The sequence below is a fragment of the Solanum verrucosum genome, unplaced genomic scaffold (assembly GCF_900185275.1).
Source record: "Solanum verrucosum unplaced genomic scaffold, falcon-dt-bn FXZP01000046.1, whole genome shotgun sequence".
In the NCBI taxonomy this organism is placed as follows: Eukaryota; Viridiplantae; Streptophyta; class Magnoliopsida; order Solanales; family Solanaceae; genus Solanum; species Solanum verrucosum.
The window spans coordinates 309,134-329,151 of record NW_026020759.1 but is presented as its reverse complement, the minus strand read 5'-3'; the positions used below and the strand labels follow the sequence as shown (position 1 = coordinate 329,151).

Below are 20,018 nucleotides of genomic sequence, written 5' to 3'. Positions count from 1 at the left end.
CACCATAGAGGTAATGCCGCCAGATCTTAAGAGCAAACACTACCGCTGCCAACTCTAAATCATGTGTTAGGTAATTTCTCTCATGCACCTTCAAATGTTGTGATGCATAAGCTATAACATTCTTATCCTACATTAACACAACACCCGAACCCGAATGTGAAGCATCACAATTAACAATTAAATCCTTACCTTCCACCGGTAGTGCAAGGATAGGTGTTGTGGTCAAAAGAGTCTTGAGCTTTTGAAATCTCTCTTCACACTCCTTAGTCAATTCAAAAGGCACCTCCTTTTTGGTCAACCTTGACAAATGCGTGGCAATAGAAATAAAGTTTTTCACAAATCGACGATAGTAGCTAGTGAGCTTGACAAAACACCTAACTTCAGTCACAAAACTAGGTCGGACCCAATTCTTAACCGCTTCAATGTATTGGGGAGCTACCATTACCCATATCCTTGAAACTACATGTCCCAAAAAGGCAACTGAATCCAACTATATACGAAGATGGTCGGCATGCACTTCTGACACTCGAGAACCATTGTTGACCCCCAAGCGAACCCTCATCCTAGCTGACTACAAGCGGAAGACTAACTCAAGCATACAAAGCTTAAAACTGAATAAAATTCATTGAACTAAATTACAAAATCTTTAACCCAAAAGATTAACTTTGAATAAAATAGTATATTCAACTCGCCAGAAATTTTTGATTTCTACACTAACTTTTGTCCTCCAAATTATACATTGCCTAATGATAATGGTGGTTGGTGTAATCCACATCGTACTCATTTTGATCTCGCCATGCCTATGTTCCTCAAGATCGCTGAGTATCGTGCTGGTATCGTCCCTGTTATTTATCTTAGGTAAGCATTTTTTTAACTTTATTTATATTATAAGTGTTAATTGATAACCCGATAAAAATAAGGCTTTTTCTCAAAGAATATAATTTATGTATATCATATGTATTTGTTTAGAAAGTCTATAGATATTCAATATTCGAAATATACTGATGGACTAATTCATATTCATGACGGGTGAAGCCAAAAGTGGGAAAAGAGCTCAATTAGCTTTTTTGAGCTTTTCTTGTTTTTTCATTTATTTGTGTTTTCTTTGTTCTTTTTCCTTTTTATTTTTATTTTGTGGGGTCATGTTGAGTTGGTTTCCTTTATTAGTTTTTTGTTTGATAGTTATTGAAGTACTCCCTCCGTCTCATTTTATGTGAGACTTTTCGGATTTGGAGATTCAAATAAGTTTATTTTTGATAGTAGGTTTTTCATAGTTTCTTTTTTTAAAATGAATTATAAATTATTGTGACTTATAGTACTTTTTACATAGTTTACAAATATATAAATTTCATTTCAAAAACTTTGAACATTCCATGTGCAAATTGCCGGTCAAACTTAAACTATTTGACTTTCGAAAAAAAGAAAATGCTACATAAATTGGGACAGAGGGAGTAATAGTTATTTTATGTCAAAGGGCATTGTTGTCGCTTGTCAAAGCTGGGTGTGAACTACATTAATCATTTTTTTCTAAGGGTTATCGAAAATTTGAAGTGAACAAGTAAAAGTGAACGGATGGATGAACTAGTAATGAAAAAATTGAAACATTTTGTTTATGGAAAATTGGGGAACTTGTCTCCATTTGAATGTCAAACTCTAAACCCCTAGGTGGTGTAAAAAAGTCACAACCACAGTGTTTTTTTCATCCTTAATTAATGTAAAACTTGAAGGTCGTATAGAAAATTTTCTCGTGTATATTTTGTAACGACCCGAGAACACCCCCTAGTCGTTACCGGCGTATTCAACCTCGAAGAGGTCTTATACGAGTCCTTAGCATTTATCATAGCATGCATCATAGAATAAAAACACGGAAAATTTAAAACTTTTACTTTGGAAGTTCAACTTCACTTCATATATGAAAATAGAATCTAACTTTGTCACAATGTCCCATCTAGACATAAAGGTATCGAAAATGGGACTTAGCCCTTACGTCAATAAAAAGTCTGGAAATAGGAAAGTACAACAATGTCTTTCAACATAAGCAAAGAACTAAACATAGAAACTAGATCATAGGGTCTTGTCCTCGAACTTGAGGACTCACCAACTTGGGGAAGCAACTCCAAGTGTCTTGAGAAGTAAGCTTGAATCCTCAACGGCCCGAACCTAAATGTTTGGGGAAAAAGGAGAAAATATGGGTTAGTACAACACACGTACTAAGTATGGCTACTATGCACAAAAACCATTGAAACATGCATAAAAGGTCATCCTAGTCAAAATATGCATTTTACCAAGTAAATCCAATATGCACACAAAGTAAGCATCATAGTACAAACCAACATAATATCATCCCAACACGTAGACAACCCAAGTAATACTAGTGCAATGCAAGGAATAGAATCCCATAACCATATTCAAAGCCAAGTATCACATTAACCAACCTACTTCATGCATAGATATATAAGATCATACTTCATCATAACTTACCATATTCATAATGATCATACATAACATAGTTTCAACATACATAAGTCATAATCATAAGAGAACACTTCTACAACCATCTCTTAGGATCCCACAAGTGCAATGTGCAAGAGAAGTCCCATACCTTCCCTTACACAATGTAGAAACCCTTCAGAAAGCCCTAGTAAGAGTTCACACCTTTCATACCTTCATTTAATTTTACATTAGGGAGATATTGCCATAACCGACATAGACCATGAGAGCTACATCGAATTTGATGTTCTACTCCCACACCGAAAAGAGAGGGTTAACACTTGCCTAAGGTGTAACCATTCGTACATAGATATATAGGTGGATCCACTAAGACAAAGTCCTATGTGGGCACATAGTTAAGGGTCAAGGAGATTGCTCCTAGAAATCCTGACTTACTAAACGTGGGGGATTTCCATCTCATGAGACAACACATAACGTGGGTAATCCGGACTTGCTAAACGTGAGGAAACCCATGTGGGGAGCCGGACTTACTAAACGTGAGACCTCCATCTCATTTACATGCCCTTTCGGTGCTAAGCGTCTAATTCCCTTTTGTAATCATCTTTAGTCATCACATAAGTTCACATTAGCCTTTCCTAGACTCTTATGTAAACATCTTACCATAATAGCTCATATGTGTTCATAAGTGAGTAACAATCCTTTCACTTTAGAAACACTTAGTAAGTGAGTAGCCCTTACACTTTACATTACACTATAATCATGAGAACTATCTTTCAATCATATAGCAAACATACCATAACATACATAACTATTTCATAGCTAATTCAAGTGTAAAGGGTTAATGATGAGGAAACTAGGTCATCAACACCACAACAACACATTAGGTATAGCATCATTACAATCTAAGTAATTCACCTTTCATACTTGAGTTCAAAGAAGAACGAACCTTTATACCTTCTTGCCCTTCATAGGACATTCATACTACAATCACCAATCAGTTCATAACCAATACATAATACAAGGTAATTCACGAAGTAATACATAATCAACATCAATATAAGCAATTGACATAATCCCTTCATAGCCTTCAAGGCTTCATTCAAAGACTCAACCCTAATTTCATAGAAATTATACACAACCTAGAGTAGAATCATCATACAAACATGAATTACATAACATCACATTCGATTTGTAGCCTTCACTCAATATCCAACACAAACTAGGGTTAGAATTAGGAAAAGAAGGAGAAACATGGGTCTCATGGGGAATTCTTCAAGAAACCACAAATACAACATATATTCATTCATAATTGTTCATATAACATCAATCAAATTCAGTTTATAACATCAATTTCACTTTAGAAAGAAGACCCACGTTTTTGGATTGAAAACCTAGAAATTGGAGATTTTGAAATTCATCTTGAAGGGACCTCTTGGGGAAAGGAATCCCAAGAGTCATAAGCAACCATACCTTAGTTGATTCCTTGAGAATCAATGGAGAAACTCCAAGCAATTTGGAAAGAACCTTGAAACCCTAGCTCCAATGTATTTTCTTCTTCTAAGGTTTTTAGAGAGAGAGTTTAGAGAGAAGTGGGAGAGTTTTGATTTCAATTGGGTGTTGTGTATAATGACCAAAACTTGTGAATTTAGACTTAAGAACCAATATATAATTAACCTCTAAAAACATCCCAAAACACCCCTACTTAAATAGGACTTAAAAGGAAAAGTCCCAAAACTCCGCATTTAAATGGTCCCCGTCAGGGACCACGGCCAACATTCACAGACCGTGAAAGTGCACCACGGGCCATGGTACTGCCCGTGGTGTTGGAGGCAGTGGCTCCCCTTTTGTGCACAAGCCAACACTTGGCTAAGGCAAGACCACGGAGCCTCCCACGATCCGTGGTCATGACCACGGTCGTGGTGATGGTCTTGGTCATGACTTGGCCTTGTGGAGGCAAGGCCTTCAAGCCTTGGTGCCAAGTGATGTTTACGAGCCACCCCACTCCCTCGTCAAGTGCACCACAGCCCTTAGTGGTGCCCGCGGTGCCTTGGGCAGTAGCTACCCTAACAACCCCCAACTCCCTAAAGTAAGAGAACTCCACGCCCACCTTCACGAGCCGTGAATGGACCACGATCGTGGTCCCTCTCGTGAAGGGTGAGGCAGTGTCTGGGACACTTGGAGTCCCTCTCCTTGACCAAGGAACTCCACAAAGCCTCCCACGGTCCGTGGTCATGACCACGAGTCGTGGTGATGGCCGTGGAGTTTGAGGCAGTCGCTCCAAATTTGGGGCAGCCTTGGCCTTAGGCCTTGGCTTGCCCCTTTTGTTTGGCACTCCTCCCTTAGGCCTTAACTCATAGACCACCATAGCACACCTGATGGTCTACTAACTTAGGGGAATTCATTTTATACCTCATTGACACTACATTTAGGCTCTAGTTCAACCTACGAAATTTCGGGGTGTTACAATATCCCCCCTTAGAACATTCGTCCCCGAATGTCACTAGGCTTCTTTCTAGGGAGACAATGACTCGAACTAGCACACAACAACCAGTCACATCAACATCATCATATCATATAGGAATTTAATCCACAACATCACTATGCTCAAAACTCTTTACTTCACATAAGTATAGGAGGAACTACCTTCTCCATATTCAATGAGCATCAACATATATTTTCAACAATCAACAAGACATTTTGTTAACAAGACAACATCAAGCATGCTCATTACAACTCTCATGAAGACAACATCACACAACATCTATGGGTGCAATTTCAATCATGAGAAACAAAATTCATGAAAATTCAACATACAACTTAAGCATGAATTTTCACAAAAATATGCACATACAAGGAAATCATGTCATAATCATCAACACACATGATTTTTCAATTTATACCAAATTAAGAGAGACTACTAACCTCAACTATGGCTAGGAGTAGGAGGAAAAAGATGAGGGTAGCGGGACTTCATGTCGCCTCGGCCTCCCATGTTGCACCCTCAACTGGTGGTTTCTCCATAGGACTTTTCCGGAGGCAACTTCTTTATTCCTCAACTTCTTAACTTGACAATCTAAGATTTCGACCGGAACCTCTTCATAAGAAAGGTTCTCATCCACACCTAAACCTTCTAGAGGGAGATGGACACCGGTTCACCTATACACTTCTTTAACATAGAAATATGGAACACCGGGTGAACCGGGGACAATTCATTGGGCAATTTCAACTCATAAGCGACCTTTCCGACACGCTTCAAGATCTCATAAGGCCCAACATACCGGGGGCTAAGTTTCCCCTTCTTACCAAACCTCATCACCCCTTTATGGGTGAGATCTTCAAGTAGACCCAATCGCCTACTTCAAATTCAAGATCTCTCTTTCTATTATCGGCATAAGACTTTTGCCGACTATGGCCATTTTCAAGCTATCTCTTATAAGTCAAACTTTCTCCGTGGCCTCATAGACTACCTGGGACCAAGAAGAGCAAATTCACCCACTTCAAACCACCTAACCGGAGATCGACACCTTCTACCATAAAGTGCTTCAAAGGGTGCCATAGCAATACTTGAGTGGTAGCTATTGTTGTAGGAAAATTCTATCAAAGGTAGGTGGTCATCCCAATTACCTTTGAAGTCAATACACACGCTCTCAAATGTCCCTAGGGTTTGGATGGTGCGTTCCGCTTGACCATCTGTTTGAGGGTGAAATGTGGTACTAAGCTTCACTTGAGTACCAAGCCCACTTTGGAAAGACCTCCAAAAATGGGAAGTAAATTGGGCACCTCTATCCGAAATAATCACAATGGGCCCCATGCAACTTCACAATCTCTTTAATGTACAACTTAGCATAATCTTCCGCCGAATAAGAAACCTTGACGGGAAGAAAATGGGCTGATTTAGTAAACTATCCACAATGACCCAAATGGAGTCATGTTGCCTACGAATTCGAGGCAAACCTACCACGAAGTCCATATTGACCTCTTCCCACTTCCAAGTGGGGATATCGATATCTTGAGTTAGACCTCCGGTCCTTGGTGCTCGGCTTTGACTTGTTGGCAATTTGAGCACCTATCCACAAATTTTGCTATGTCTCTTTTCATCCCGTTCCACCAATAAATCTCACGTAAGTCGCGATACATCTTGGTGGCTCATGGATGGATGGAGTATCGGGACCCATGGGCCTCCTCTAAGATTGTCTCTCTTAGGCCATCCACATCCGGCACGCATAACCTCCCTTGGTGCCTAAGCACCCCATTTTCTCCTTGAGAGAAAGTTTCTATTGCTTTGTTGAGAACCGACTCTTTTAGTTCCATCAAAATAGGGTAAGATGTTGCTTAGACTTCATGTCAACAGCAATCGATGACTCAAATTATGAGGACCATGACACCTCTTTTGGGAATCTTCAAGTCGGACACCCAGCCGGGCTAGCCTATGTACATCACGGGCTAACTCCATTTTCTCTTCTTCCACATGAGACACACTACCCATAGATACACGACTCAAAGCATCCGAACTACATTTGCTTTCCCGGGGTGGTAAAGGACACTCATATCGTAATCTTTCAAGAGTTCCAACCACCTCCTTTGTCGGAGATTCAATTCTTTTTGGGATAAAAACATATTGAAGGCTCTTGTGGTCGGTAAACACATCCACATGTACCCCATAGAGATAGTGTCTCCAAATCTTTAAGGCAAAGACTACGGCCGCTAGCTCAAGGTCATGAGTTGGATAATTCTTCTCATGCACCTTGAGTTGTCTCGAGGCATAAGCTATAACTTACCATGCTGCATGAGGACACAACCCAAACCACTCGGAGAAGCGTCACAATATACTACAAACCCTTATGTGCCCTCTGGTAAGGTCAGAATCGGAGCAGAGGTGAGCTTATCTTTTAACAATTGGAAGCTCCTTTCACAAGATTCCGACCATTCGAACTTGGACTTCTTTTGAGTTAAGGCCATTAATGGAGATGCAATAGATGAAAATCCCTCAACAAACCTCCGGTAGTAACCGGCCAAACCCAAAAAGCTTCGGATGTCGGAAGGACTCAAAGGTCTAGGCCAACTTTTGACCACATCGGTTTTCTTTGGATCAACTTCTATACCCTCACTAGAAACAATGTGACCAAGGAAAGCAACCGATCTTAGCCAAAACTCGCACTTGCTAAACTTAGCATAGAGTTGGTGATCATTGAGGACTTGCAATACTATACTCAAATGATTCATGTGATCATCCTCACTTTTTGAGTATATCAAGATGTCATCGATAAAGACAATAACAAATGAGTCTAGAAAATTTCTAAACACACGGTTCATAAGGTCCATGAAAGCCCCGGGGCATTTGTAAGACCAAAGGACATCACTAAGAACTCAAAATGACCGTATCTTGTTTCGAAGGCTGTTTTCGGAACATCAACACCTCTCACCCTAATTGGTGATAACCCGACCTCAAATCAATTTTTGAAAAGTAACTCGCTCCTTGAAGTTGATCAAATAAGTCATCAATCCTAGGGAGTGGATACTTGTTCTTAATGGTCACCTTATTTAATTGTCAGTAATCAATACACATACGAAGAGATCCATTCTTCTTCTTCACAAATAACACCGATGCACCCCAAAGGAGATATACTAGGTTGGATGAAACCATTATCCAACAAATCCTTGAGTTGAGTTTTTAATTCCTTCAACTCCGCTGGGCCATCCGGTAAGGAGGGATTGAAATGGGTTGTGTATCTGGCAATAAATCTATGCCAAATCTATTTCCCATTCGGGAGGAATCCCGGGTAAGTCATCGGGAAACACTTCTGGAAAATCCTTCACTACGGGGACCGACTCCAAAGGAGGAATCTCGGACTCAAGATCTTTGACCCTCACAATGTGATAGAGACAACCCTTAGAAATCAACTTATAAGCTTTTAGACATGAAATGATCCTTCCCCTAGGGACGGAATTTCCTCCCTTCCATTCTAAAATGGGTTCATTAGGAAATTGAAACTTCACAATTCGGATTCTACAATCTATGGACACAAAACAAGCATGAAGCCAATCCATCCCCAATATAACATCAAAGTCTAACATATCAAGTTCCACCAAATCAACCAAAGTGACTCTATTAGGCAATGATATGGGACAACCCCTATACACTCTTTTAGCAATTATGGAATACCCACCGAGGTGGAAACCGAAAAGGGTTCAATTAAGACATCAGGAAGCATATCAAACTTCATAGCCACCAAAGGGGTTACAAAAGACAAAGTGGCACTGGGATCCACCAATGCATAAACATTAATTGTAAATACTTGTAACATACCGGTCATAACATCCGGAGAACTCTTTTGATCACCTCGGGATTGGAGAGCATAGAAGTGATTCTTCTTAGGAGCATCGAGATTTGGGCCACTTGCTTGTGCTTGAGCATTTTCGCTTCCTTGAGCCTTTCGCATAGGGCAGTCCCTCCTCATGTGGCCGCTCTTATCACAACCATAGCAATTTCCCATGCCAACTAGGCACTTGCCTTCATGTTTTCGGCCACACTTTGTACAAATAGGCTTCTCAACATAAGGACCACCACCTTTTGTTTCTTGAGGCTTGGGGGTAGACACTTTACCTTTGTTGACCCTTGGAGTGTTAGGAGGACCTTGGTTGGAAAACCTCTTTTTGAACTTTGGTTTATCATCGGCCCTTGACCTCTTCAATTCTCTACCAACTTTCTTAAGCTTTTGCTCCTCAATTTGTTTGGCATGAACCATAAGACGAGAAATGTCCATGCTTGGGATTAGCATAGCCGACCTACATTCATTTAGCACAAGATTGGATACTCCTATAACAAATTTGTTCATTGTAGCTCTAGACTTCGACACCAAAGTAGGAGCATGCTTGGAAAATTGAGTGAACTTGAGGCCATACTCCTTCACACTCATACCCCCTTGACGAAGGTTGATGAATTCTTGCATTTTCCTCTCCCTTAGTTCCAAGGGGAAAAACCTATCAAGAAAAGTCATCTTGAATGTAGCCCAACTTATCGGACCCTCTCTAATAGGTCTCCCCTCCTTCCATTGTTCATACCATACTTGTGCCACTTCTTTGAGTTGATAGGCGGTTAACTCCGCCTTTTCTTGAGATAACACACCCATAGCCTCTAGAACCTTAAACACTTCGTCAATGAATCCTTCTGGATCTTCTTCCACCTTGGAGCCAAAGAAAGTAGGGGGATTCATCCTTGTGAAATCCCTTATCCTAGAAGTGGTAGTGCTAGCATTGGGGTTCACTTGCGCCCTAGCATCCCCAGCAACATGAGTGGCCAACATTTGAGTCAAATTCTGAATAGCCGACCTTATCTCAACATTAGACATCGCCCCTTCTTCAATAGGAACTTGAGGGTTTTGAGGAGCTTGAGGGGGAACCACCTCATTCACATTCTCCTCACCAGCCCTCCTTGCATTGTTCCTTCTTGTATTCATTACCTACAAGCACAAGAAAAGGATTAGAAGAGAAGGACTAGATAGAGTTAAGACTCTTAGGCACAACTATGGAGTAACAAAAGAGCAAAAGTTCCTAAGCATCTCGTAGCCTCTCATTCATGAGTGTGGAACGCTTCACACACATGAACAAGACTCTACTCGATGTGGTATCTTGTGACATGGATCCTACATTATTCTCAACCTCATGCTTTGATACCAAGTTTGTAACGACCCGAGAGCACCCCCTAGTCGTTACCGACGTATTCGACCTCGAAAAGGTCTTATACAAGCCCTTAGCATTCATCATAGCATGCATCATAGAATAAAAACACGGAAAATTTAAAACTTTTACTTTGGAAGTTCAACTTCACTTCATATATGAAAATAGAATCTAACTTCGTCACAATGTACCATCTAGACATAGAGGTATCGAAAATGGGACTTAGCCCTTACATCAATAAGAAGTCTAGAAATAGGAAAGTACAACAATGTCTTTCAACATAAGCAAAGAACTAAACATAGAAGCTAGATCATAGGGTCTTGTCCTCGGGCTTGAGGACTCACCAACTTGGGGAAGCAACTCCAAGTGTCTTGAAAGGTAAGCTTGAATCCTCAACCGCCCGAACCTAAATGTTTGGGGAAAAAGAAGAAAATATGGGTTAGTACAACACACGTACTAAGTATGGCTACTATGAATAAAAACCATTGAAACATGCATAAAAGGTCATCCTAGTCAAAACATGTTTTTTACCAAGTGATGTTCACGAACCACCCCTCTCCCTCGTCAAGTGCACCACAGCCCGTAGTGGTGCCCGTGGTGCCTTGGGCAGTAACTACCCTAACAACCCCCAACTCCCTAAAATCTAAGAGAACTCCACGCCGACCTTCACGAGCCGTGAAGTGGACCATGACTCGTGCTCTCTCTCGTGAAGGGTGAGGCAGTGTCTGGGACACTTAGAGGTCCCTCTCCCTTGACCAAGGATACTCCACGAAGCCTCCCACGGTCCGTGGTCATGACTACGAGCCGTGGTGATAGCCGTGGAGTTTGAGGCAGTCTCTCCAAATTTGGGGCAGCCTTGGCTTTAGGCCTTGGCTTGCCCCTTTTGTTTGGCACTCCTCCCTTAGGCCTTAACTCATAGACCACCATAGCACACCTAGATGGTCTACTAACTTAGGGGAATTCATTTTATATCTCATTGACACTACGTTTAGGCTCTAGTTCAACCTACGAAATTTCTGGGGTGTTACAATCTTAACCTATACATTATTTGTCTAATTCCAAGCCGAGCCCATCTGTGCCTTCTTCTGCAACCCAATATCACTTTTGGCCCATTTGTTTTTCTCAAACAAGACATCATCTTACATGTTCATCTTCTCTCTGGTGAAATTAGAACATACTATCAATGGTTGAGAAGATGGTGTAGAAGAAGGTTGAATTCCAACATCCCCCCTCAAGGTGGAGGGGAGCAAAGTTAGACCCTGACTTGCATAGAACTCCATGATGTTACGGGCCATGAAGAGGCTTAGTGAATATGTCAGCGAGTTGCTCTTTGGAAGGAATAAAAGATATGGAAATGAGCCGTAACAAGTATTGTTGACGAACAAAATGACAATCCAACTCAGCGTGCTTTGTCTGCTCATGAAAGACTGGATTTCGTGCGATATGAATGGCAGCAGCACTATCAGAGTGTACAGGTACAAGAAGTTGAGGCGGAACAGAGAGATCATCCAATAATCAAGTCAGGTTAATTCAGCCACCAATCGACGCATCGATCGATACTCCACCTCTGTGGAAGAGAGGGATATAGAGATTTGTTTATTGGACTTCCAAGAAATGGGGGAACCCCCTAAACTAATGAAAAAACCACTGATAGATCTGGGTGAGTCTCTACACGAAGCCCAATCCGCATCACAAAAAGCATTAAGGAAAAAGGATGGAGAAGAAGAAAAGAATAGACCCTGATACGGATATTGTTTCAAAAAGCTTACAACCCTCAAAGCTCCATGATAGTGATCAAGACTTGGTTTTTGCATAAATTGACCGAGAATCAAAACTACATGACATATATTCGGTCGTGTATGAGTTAAGTAATTCAACTTACCAATGATGTGCCGATATAAGGTTGTTCTTCCATATACTCTACTGATTTTGTGACAAATTTCATTGCAGGATCCAATAGAGGGGCAACTGGAGAAAGATGTGAGACATCAAATTTGCACAACAAATCAGAGGTATATTTCTTTTGACTGACTATCAAACCATGATTGTCCCTTAAGATTTCCATACCAAGAAAGTAATGCAGGGACCCAAGACTCTTGATCTTAAATTCTAAATTAAGAAAGACATTTAGATCCTCTATCACAGTGTAATCATCTCCAGTTATCAATATATCATCACATAAACAGCCACAATAGCAATAGTATCCCCTACTTTCTTAAAGAAAAGAGAATAATCAATCAAAGTGGCAATAAAACCTTTGAAACTGAGGGCCCCTGCAAGTCTGACATATCATTGCCTAGAGGCTTACTTGAGGTCATATATAAACTTTTGTAACTTGCAAACCAAACTAGCTTTAGGAGGATCAACACAAATTGGGAACTTCATGTAAACTTCTTCTTGCAAATCTCCCTGCAAGAAGGCATTGTTTACATCAAATTGAGAAATTTCCCAATTCTTCTTGGCTGCAATGGCTAGAAAACATCTGATAGTGGTCATTTTGACCACCGGGGAAAAAGTCTTATTGAAATCTATCCCTTCTTTCTTTATATCACCCCTGATCACCAACCTTGCTTTCAGCCTCTCAAGTGTCCCATTAGCATGTTGCTTCACCTTGTAAACCCACTTGCAAGGTAAAGCATGTCTACCCAGAGGTAAAGCAACTAAGTCCCATGTATGATTTGCTTGTAAAGCCTCCATTTCATCATCCATAGCCTTCCTCCAACCTGGATGAGTAAAAGCTTCTTTATAACTGGTGGGCTCAGTGATTGTAGAAACTGACTGTATGATAGATTTATTAGAAAGAGAAAGAGCATGAAAAGAAATAACACTAGGTTTAGTAGGAGTGTCAAAACCGGAGTTTGTCACATCACTGAAAAATGGTGTTGCAATAATAATCTTGAAGATGTGACAGTAAAATTCCTTTATTCTGTGAGATCTTCTGGGATTATTAATGGGAGGATCAGGGGATAAAATATGAGAGTGAGTTGATCCGAGGGGAAATCTGAGTAGGAGTTGAATCAGGTGATGATGAAGTGAATGGATGATCTGGTGAAGAAGAGGAACTAGTAGATGGAATGGTATGAGGATTGAGATCAGTTTGAGAATCAGGCTGATCAGTAGATAAATTGGCATAATCTGGAAATATAGAAGAAGGAATGTCATCAGATTTATCCACAAAGGGAAAAATATGCTCAAAGAAATGAACATCTCTGGATATAAATATCCTTTTATTTTCAGGATTCAGTAACTTGTACCTTTTTTTATCACTAGGATAACCTAGGAAAACACACTTCATAGCTCTAGGTTGAAACTTATCCCTGCCATGAGTTAAAGTGTTATCATAGCATAAACATCCAAAACACTTCAAAGTATGATAAGATGGTCACTTCCCAAATATGATGTCATAAGGTGTTTTTCCTTTGAGCACCTTAGAAGGTAACCTGTTAATCACATAAGTGGTTGTAAGGATGGACTCTCCCCAGTAAACGATAGGAACATGAGATTGAAATAATAAAGCCATTGCAAGCTCTAGTAAGTGTCTATATTTTCTCTCCACTATCCTATTTTGTTGTGGAGTGGCCACACAAGAGGTCTGATGCACAATCCCATGAGAACTAAAGAATCGAGAACCCGCTTCATTCTTTCCTAGTTCTAAGGCAATATCCGATCTAATGACTTTAACATTCGCATTGAACTGTCTTTCCAGCATTTGTAAATAACTTTGCAAGACTATGAATGCATTGCTCTTTGTAGCCAACAAGTCCAAGTAGCTCTACTAAAATCATCAACAATAGTCAAAAAATACCTATAATGATTATGAGTAGCTACTTTATAAGGTCCCCAAGTATCAACATGGATAAGATCAAAAACAGATTTGCTAGAAATTTGACTAATGGGAAAGGGTAGCTTGGATTGCCTAGCTTTAGGACACACATCACAAATATAGTCATAATTACTCAGAAAAGAAAGGAAACTGACATATTTCATTGAAGAGTAAGGCAAATGCCCCAATCTAATGTCCCACAATTTTACATTAGAAGTTGCACTTGTATATACATAATGAGAAACTGAAACTGATTCAACAAGAACTAAAATAGGTAAAGATAAAAGACTAGATCCACTAAATATAGTATGTGGTGAAACTGAAACATTATTGCTAAAAAAAGAACTACACTTCTAAGGACTGGGTTGTAGCAAGTAGAGACCCTCCTTCGTTTCACCAAAAACTTGACCCCTCCTCATTCAAGAGTCCTGAAACACTCATTCATGTGATGTAAAAAATAGTGTGTAAGGAAATTGAACACGGAATTTATGAACAGACATGAGATTGAACTTGAAACTGGGAACATACAAAACACTTTGTAAAATGAATCAGAAAATATAGGCACAATTCCTGAATGAGTGACTTGAATGATTTGACAATTAGGAAGATTAATGGTCAAGGGGAATTTTATAAGGGATATGGAGGTAAAACATTGGGGATTATAGCACGTGTTCAGATGCACCTGAATCGATGATCCAAGTGCTAGAATGAATAACAGAAAAACAAGATCCAAGAAGCCACAACATTACTGTTGATCTCAGAACCTATGCTTTTCTATGATGTCTCCTCCATTTTCATTTGTCTAAACATATGAAGAAATTAATTGTATTGTTCTTTGTTGTAATTGTGAGCAACATTTGTGACATATGTTTGATCATTGTTTCTTCCTTCATTGTCTTCAGTAATCAATGCTCAATTTCCCCTAATATGTCCCTGCATTTCTTTATCATTTGTGAACACAAAGTCTTCTGGAAAACCTATTTTTCTAAAACAATTATCCTCTTCATGGCCTATTTTTCCACAATATGTGCAGGTAACATTAGGATCATACTTAGCCCTTTTTCCTTTGAATTTCTGAAATTGATTTTGTTATTTCTGGAACCTTTGTGGCTCTTAGGAAGTGATATTTCTTGATTGTGAGATCCCAAATCTTTGTGAAGGTGTTGGATACCTTTGTGCTTGCTTTTCATGTTTGTATTGATTAGTATTACCCATCATGAAAGAAGAAGAAGAATCAGATGAAAGATGAGGACTGAGATAAGTCTCTCTCTGATTCTCATCTTGCAAAATCAAAGAGTAGGCATGGTTGATACTTGGTAAGGGGTTTACCATCAAAATATTCCCCTAGCCTGTGCATAAGTGTCATTTAAACCCATGAGAAACTGCATAAGTCTCTCATCTTCCAAAGATTTTTGGAGTTTCTGTTTTCCTTCACAAGAGCAAACACAAATGCACTTAACATTCGAGTTGATGGAATCAAGCTCATCCCACAACTTCTTCAGTTTCGTAAAATATGTAGAAATAATGATTTTTCCTTGTGATGGCCTACTCAACTCCTTCTATAGATGAAACAACTTTGTACCATTGTTCTTGCCAAACCTGTGCTCCAAGCTAGTCCACAATTTATGAGTCGCTCTTGAATAGATGACACTGTCAGCAATTTCTTTTGACAGAGAATTCAAGAGCCAGGAAGTCACCATGTCATTGGCTCTATGCCAAGGTTGCAAATCTCAAGAACCTGATGTTGGAATGACAAGAGTACCATTGATAAAACCTACTTTATTCTTTGTCGATAGTGCTATGATTATGGATCTGTTCCACCCCTGATAGCCTTTACCATCGAATAGACTATTGACCAAGGTCAGTCCGAGATAATTAGAAGCATGAAGATAGAGAGGATGATTTGAATTAATTGAAGATATGCTACTAGCAGCAGTTGCACCTAGGTTTGAATTGTCGCCCATTGATGTGAATTAGAATGATAGAAAATTCTCACTGATCTGATACCATCTAAAAATTGAAGGTCGTATAGAAAATTTTCTCATGTGTATTTACTGCATAAAGAATCCTGTATTTATACAAGTGTGGAAAATTAAATAAATCTTAACCTATACATTATTTGTCTAATTCCAAGCCGAGCCCAGCCGTGTCTTCTTCTGCGACTCAATATCACTCTTGGCCCATTTGTTTTTCTCAAACAAGATATGATCAGACATCTTCATCTTCTCTCTTGTGAAATTAGAACATGCTATCAATGATTGAGAAAATGGTGGAGAAGAAGGTTGAATTCCAACAATTAACGGTCCATGTTTCATGGTAACATAGGATTTAAATTCTACAACACAATGACCATTTATACACGTTCACATTAGGTACAATTTACTTTCACAATTGAGTGTAAACGCGATAGTGTACATGTTCTTTTATAGTGTCAGTGTATAGAAGTTAAAAGTCGTTTGTAATTTGTTTATGCAGGGTGCCATGTAGGAAGCAAGGTGGAATAAGGTTCACTATCAATGGTTTTAGTTACTTCAACTTGGTTTTAGTCACGAATATCGTGGGTGCAGGTGACATTACAAAGGTTATTGTGAAGGGTACGAGGACTAACTGGATAACGTTGAGTCGTATTTGGGGTCAGAGCTGGTAAACCAACTCCGTTTTGGTTGGTCAGTCGATGTCATTCAGGGTCACAGCTAGCGATAAACACAAATCTACCTCGTGGAACATAGCCCCATCACTTTGGCAATTTGGTCAGATATTTGTTGGAAAGAACTTTAGAGTCTAAATAGGGAAATGAGGTGATCATAACAAAGTATGTAAGAGTCGTGGTTTGTTAGAAAATTACGATTTGTCTAGAAACTCCTAGATTGGAGATATTTTGTATTATATATGTTAGAAAAGTAATATTTGTCTAGAAACTCCTAGGTTGGAGATATTTTGTATTAGATATGTTAGAAAAGTAAGAATTGTCTAGAAACTCCTAGGTTGGAGATATTTTGTAGTAGATATGTTAGTCTTGATTTAAAATGAGTGGTGGTTAGTGAGCCACATAGGTACATAGTTTGGTGTGAGATATTTTGCTTATTATGTGGTTGCAATTCTCACACTTTATCCATAAATACACCATATGTAATGAAACATCGAGTAAAAAAAAGTTAAACTCAAGAAAACTTAAGCCTTCTTCTTCACTTTAAGATTTTCTGTAGCAATTTACAGCTGCTATTTCCTACAGTTTACACTTGTAGACCTGAAGTTCTTTTTCCTTTCAATGTAACATGGTATCAGAGCTTATTTCCTAAGGTATCTGAATCAAATTTTATTTGTTTCACTCATCTACTTTCTGTTCTTTCTTGAATTTGCTTGCTGAAAAAAATTCATGGCACCTGAAAATCAACAAACGACAGGTCCTCCAAATTTTAACGGAGAGAATTATCACATATGGGCAATCAAAATGAAGGCTTATCTAAAGGCTCTCCACTTATGGGAAGTTGTTGAACTTGGAGAACCTGTTGTCCAGCCATTGAGAGTTAATGCAACTCTCAATGAAATTAAGAAGTATGATGAGTTGGTGACTAGATCCCCACGAGCTCTCACCTACATACATTCAAGTCTTACGAACGTGATGTTTACAAGGATTATGACTTGTGAAACAGCCAAAGAGGCTTGGGATAAGTTAAAGGATGAGTTTGAAGGTTGCATTAGAATAAAGTCTGTTAGACCCTTAGCATTGAAGAGAGAGTTTGAGCTTTTGAAGATGAAAGACTCAAATAGTGTGAAAGAATACTCTTCAAAGCTGATGGAGATTGTGAACCAGATAAGAATACTTGGTGAAACCTTTCCAGATCAGAAAGTTGTAGAGAAGATCTTGGTCAACCTTCCAGACAAGTTTGAATTACAAATCTCAGCTATTGAAGAGTCTTGTTGATTGACTACTCTTACAATAGCCGAACTAATTTCCAAATTGCAAGTCCAAGAGCAACGGGTCACTATGAGAAGTGAAGGTATAGTAAAAGATGCCTTTCAAGCGAGGCATAAATGCATACACCAAAAGGAAAGTAGAAAATCTTGTTGGATAAATCTGGAGAGGTAAAATCTGGTGGAAGCCAAGGTGATTTGTCAATAAAAGGAAAATTTCCACCTTGTGGCATTTGTAAGAAGACAAACCAATTAGAAAAGAATTATTGGCAGAATTCAAAGAGGCCTCCAATTCAATGTAGATATTGTAAGAAGTATGGTCACATTTGTCACGACCCAAGCCTAGGGCCTAGACGTGACATGGCGAATGAGGAACCCGAAGGAATCCCAAACAAGCCTCTCAAACTTGTCATCACACTTCATCGGTCGCGAAAGTACATTCAACATTAATTAACGGGAAATAGGGACTAAGAGCAAACCATTTCAAAATGACATCATAGAACAAGAGTCAAACTCATTTACAAAATACTTGTCCAACGCACACCTCTACATACATAGATAGGACGGGGCCATGACATACTACCGGCTCCCTTCATAGTCAAAATACAATTGCGAGCTAAAGTCTCAAAACATAGGAGTAGGAAACATAACATAGCCCTCGAATCATTGAGGACTCACCAACAACTCGGATAAGCACCGTACTAGCCACGTGAATGGAGAGAAGGATGAAGAGTAGCTCCGGTCCCTACATGGTGACATCATGTAGGCAAAATATGTGTTAGTACTTGGAATGTACTAAGTATGCGGGGTGCAACACAACAATAGACAAGGACACAATCGAAATACAAGAAATAGTTTCATAGGCATTATGAATAACAATATGAGGATGCATGATCAAAGTGAAGTCAAAACATGTTTAAGTAAATCTATACTAATAGTAGATATCATATGTGTATGCATGATCCAACCAATCTATAACCCCAACTTAGGATGGGGGATGCCGTTCACACCCGGACACCCTGGTGGCAAGGTATAAACCCCTCACATGGTTGATGTTGGTCACACCCCAAGCATCCTAGGTGGTGAGATATAAACCTCTCACATGGTTGATGTTGGTCACACCCCAAGCATCCTAGGTGGTGAGATATAAACCTCTCACATGGTTGATGTTGGTCACACCCCAAGCATTCTAGGTGGTGAGATATAAACCTCTCACATGGTTGTCCGGTTCATTTCCCCCGGACCGGGCATGGTCATGCAACACTTTATATAGGAAATTCCCATTAGGCTCTAATGCAATCTCACGTATGGAATGAACATATACACAAGCTTAGTTTGTCATCAACACATCTCTGGATTTCCATACATCTCATAACTCAAGCTTTAAAGCATCGATTCATCAATTCTCCATAGTTGGACATTTTGTCAAACACCTTGAAGGCATGTAATGGAATCAAAGAGCATGGAAAATAGGGTAGTAATTATGCAGCCAAACCAGTGAACAACCTACAACAACACCTTTTTAACACCCACAATACCACATGAAAATCTCCACATCCATTCCAAATTTAGGTTCAAGTTCTAGAGTCACAACATGCTCAAAACAATCACTTTTCATGTTTAAAATTCAATGTGCAAGAAATTATTATAAAGAACAAGACTAATTTATGAATCTTAACTTAAACCATGAATTAGTGAGTAGAATAGAGTCTAGGCACTATGGGTGGAAGGACCCATGAGTTCAACACCACATACCTTGAGTTTTTATGAAGGTCTTGAGAGTGTCTTCAATGGAAGCTTGGAACTTGGAGCAAGAGTCTCTTCAATCTTAAGGAATGTTTTGGATTAGGGTTCTTGAGAGAACTTGAGAGAAAATGTGTCTAAGTATGCGAGAGGTGTTTTGGGAAATGTTTTAGAGATGGGAATTGAACTAATGGTATATAGGAAATAACATATGCTATTTGGAAAAATGGTCCAACACTTAGAAAAAAAAATGAGGCGGGTGAACAGTAAAAACGCTCACTGGAAATTGCCTTTCCTGCCGGACAGATTTTACGAAAATGGGCATAACTTCTTCGTCCGAACTCCGAATGAGGTGAAACAAAGTGTGTTAGGTAGCTAACTCAAAGGGCTTTCCATGGATATGTTATTG

The 20,018-nt window shown here is 39.4% G+C and overlaps 1 protein-coding gene across 1 annotated transcript; it reads left to right on the top strand.

Moving 5' to 3' along the window:
- The first annotated feature begins 422 nt into the window (after window positions 1–422).
- Window positions 423–16,598, top strand: LOC125812778 (expansin-A6-like). Its single transcript, XM_049492251.1, has 3 exons — window positions 423–505; window positions 679–858; window positions 16,427–16,598. The coding sequence occupies exons 1-3, from the start codon at window positions 423–425 to the stop codon at window positions 16,596–16,598; spliced, it is 435 nt and encodes a 144-aa protein (XP_049348208.1).
- The last annotated feature ends 3,420 nt before the right edge of the window (window positions 16,599–20,018 follow it).

Coding starts and splice junctions, on each gene's coding strand:
- LOC125812778 (XM_049492251.1), top strand. CDS start 423: ATGTATTGGGGAGCTACCATTACCCATATCCTTGAAACTACATGTCCC. Junction 506..678: donor TCCAACTATATACGAAGATG/GTCGGCATGCAC, acceptor TGAATAAAATAG/TATATTCAACTCGCCAGAAA. Junction 859..16,426: donor GTCCCTGTTATTTATCTTAG/GTAAGCATTTTT, acceptor TTGTTTATGCAG/GGTGCCATGTAGGAAGCAAG.